Source organism: Gavialis gangeticus, unplaced genomic scaffold (genome assembly GCF_001723915.1).
Source record: "Gavialis gangeticus isolate Ggan-Ray unplaced genomic scaffold, GavGan_comp1, whole genome shotgun sequence".
In the NCBI taxonomy this organism is placed as follows: Eukaryota; Metazoa; Chordata; order Crocodylia; family Gavialidae; genus Gavialis; species Gavialis gangeticus.
In genome coordinates this window covers 100,514,922-100,515,855 of record NW_017728992.1, presented here as the reverse complement: position 1 = coordinate 100,515,855, position 934 = coordinate 100,514,922, and the positions used below count along the sequence as shown (strand labels likewise).

Genomic DNA, 934 nt, shown 5'->3' with positions numbered 1-934 from the left:
AAAAAAAAAAAAGAGACTAGAATGGGGAACCCCAGTAGATCAACATGTCAAAACCCACCGCAAAACAGCAATGCTAGCCAATGTGAAACACCAGGTTAAACCTGAAAAAACAAGCCTGCCTGCAATACTCAGTTGTTAAGAAGAGCGGGCAGTAACTTCCCAAAGAGGCCTCTCTCTTCTTCTGCCAAGGGCAGACTGACACCGTAATGGTTAATGCAGCATATCCAGCACTGCTTGGATCCCTGCATTTCATGGGCATGCCAGAGGCACCGTACAGATGTTCAATGGGCCACTTGATCTGTGCATTGAAAGGTCCATTGAAGAGAAACCCACCTCCCTAACAAGAGTGAACTGCATACATTTTTCATGATGTCACTGGCTGTTTACCAAAACAATGTTTCCGGGCCTGGCTCCCCCACCATGGTGTGCGGCAAGACTAGGGGCAAGGTGTGTGGCAGGACCACAGGCAAGGGGCTAGAGGCAGGGTAGGGTGTATGGCAGAACTAGGGGCTGCAGATGGACAACTAGGGGGCAGGGTGTAGGGTAGGACTAGGGGCGAGGTGTGTGGCAGGGTGCATATGGCAGGACTAGAGGCTGCCGAGGGACTAGGGGGCTGGGAGCAGGGGGCTAGGGGCAGGGCGTGTGTGTGTGTGTGGGGGGGACCTAGAGGGTTAGGGGCAGGCTCTGCGGGGCGGGAGCCGAGGGCCCCGGGCTGGGGGCAGGTGTGGCTTACCGGGACCTCTGCAGGTCGAAGGCGCCGGCGCCGGGCGCGCCCTGCTCCAGACAGCAGTAGGGCGGCGGGACGGGCCTTGCGAAGGCGGCGGGCAGGATTCCCTGAGTGAAGGAGTTGAGGCGGCCGCGGGTGCCGGGCGCGCCGGGGGGCGCGGAGCCCAGGAAGGCGGCAGCCGGCACTTGCACGCTGGCGAAGGCGTCC

General features: G+C 59.9%; 1 protein-coding gene across 1 annotated transcript in view; it reads right to left on the bottom strand.

Moving 5' to 3' along the window:
* Nucleotides 1-927, bottom strand: part of CABLES1 (Cdk5 and Abl enzyme substrate 1) — a gene marked incomplete at its 5' end in the record, with an annotated part of 168,875 nt that extends 167,948 nt beyond the window's left edge. Inside the window, one exon of the mRNA XM_019526249.1 lies at nucleotides 734-927. Coding sequence (XP_019381794.1) covers nucleotides 734-927 — 194 coding nt within the window. The remainder of the gene's footprint in view (nucleotides 1-733) is intronic.
* Nucleotides 928-934: the final 7 nt, after the last annotated feature.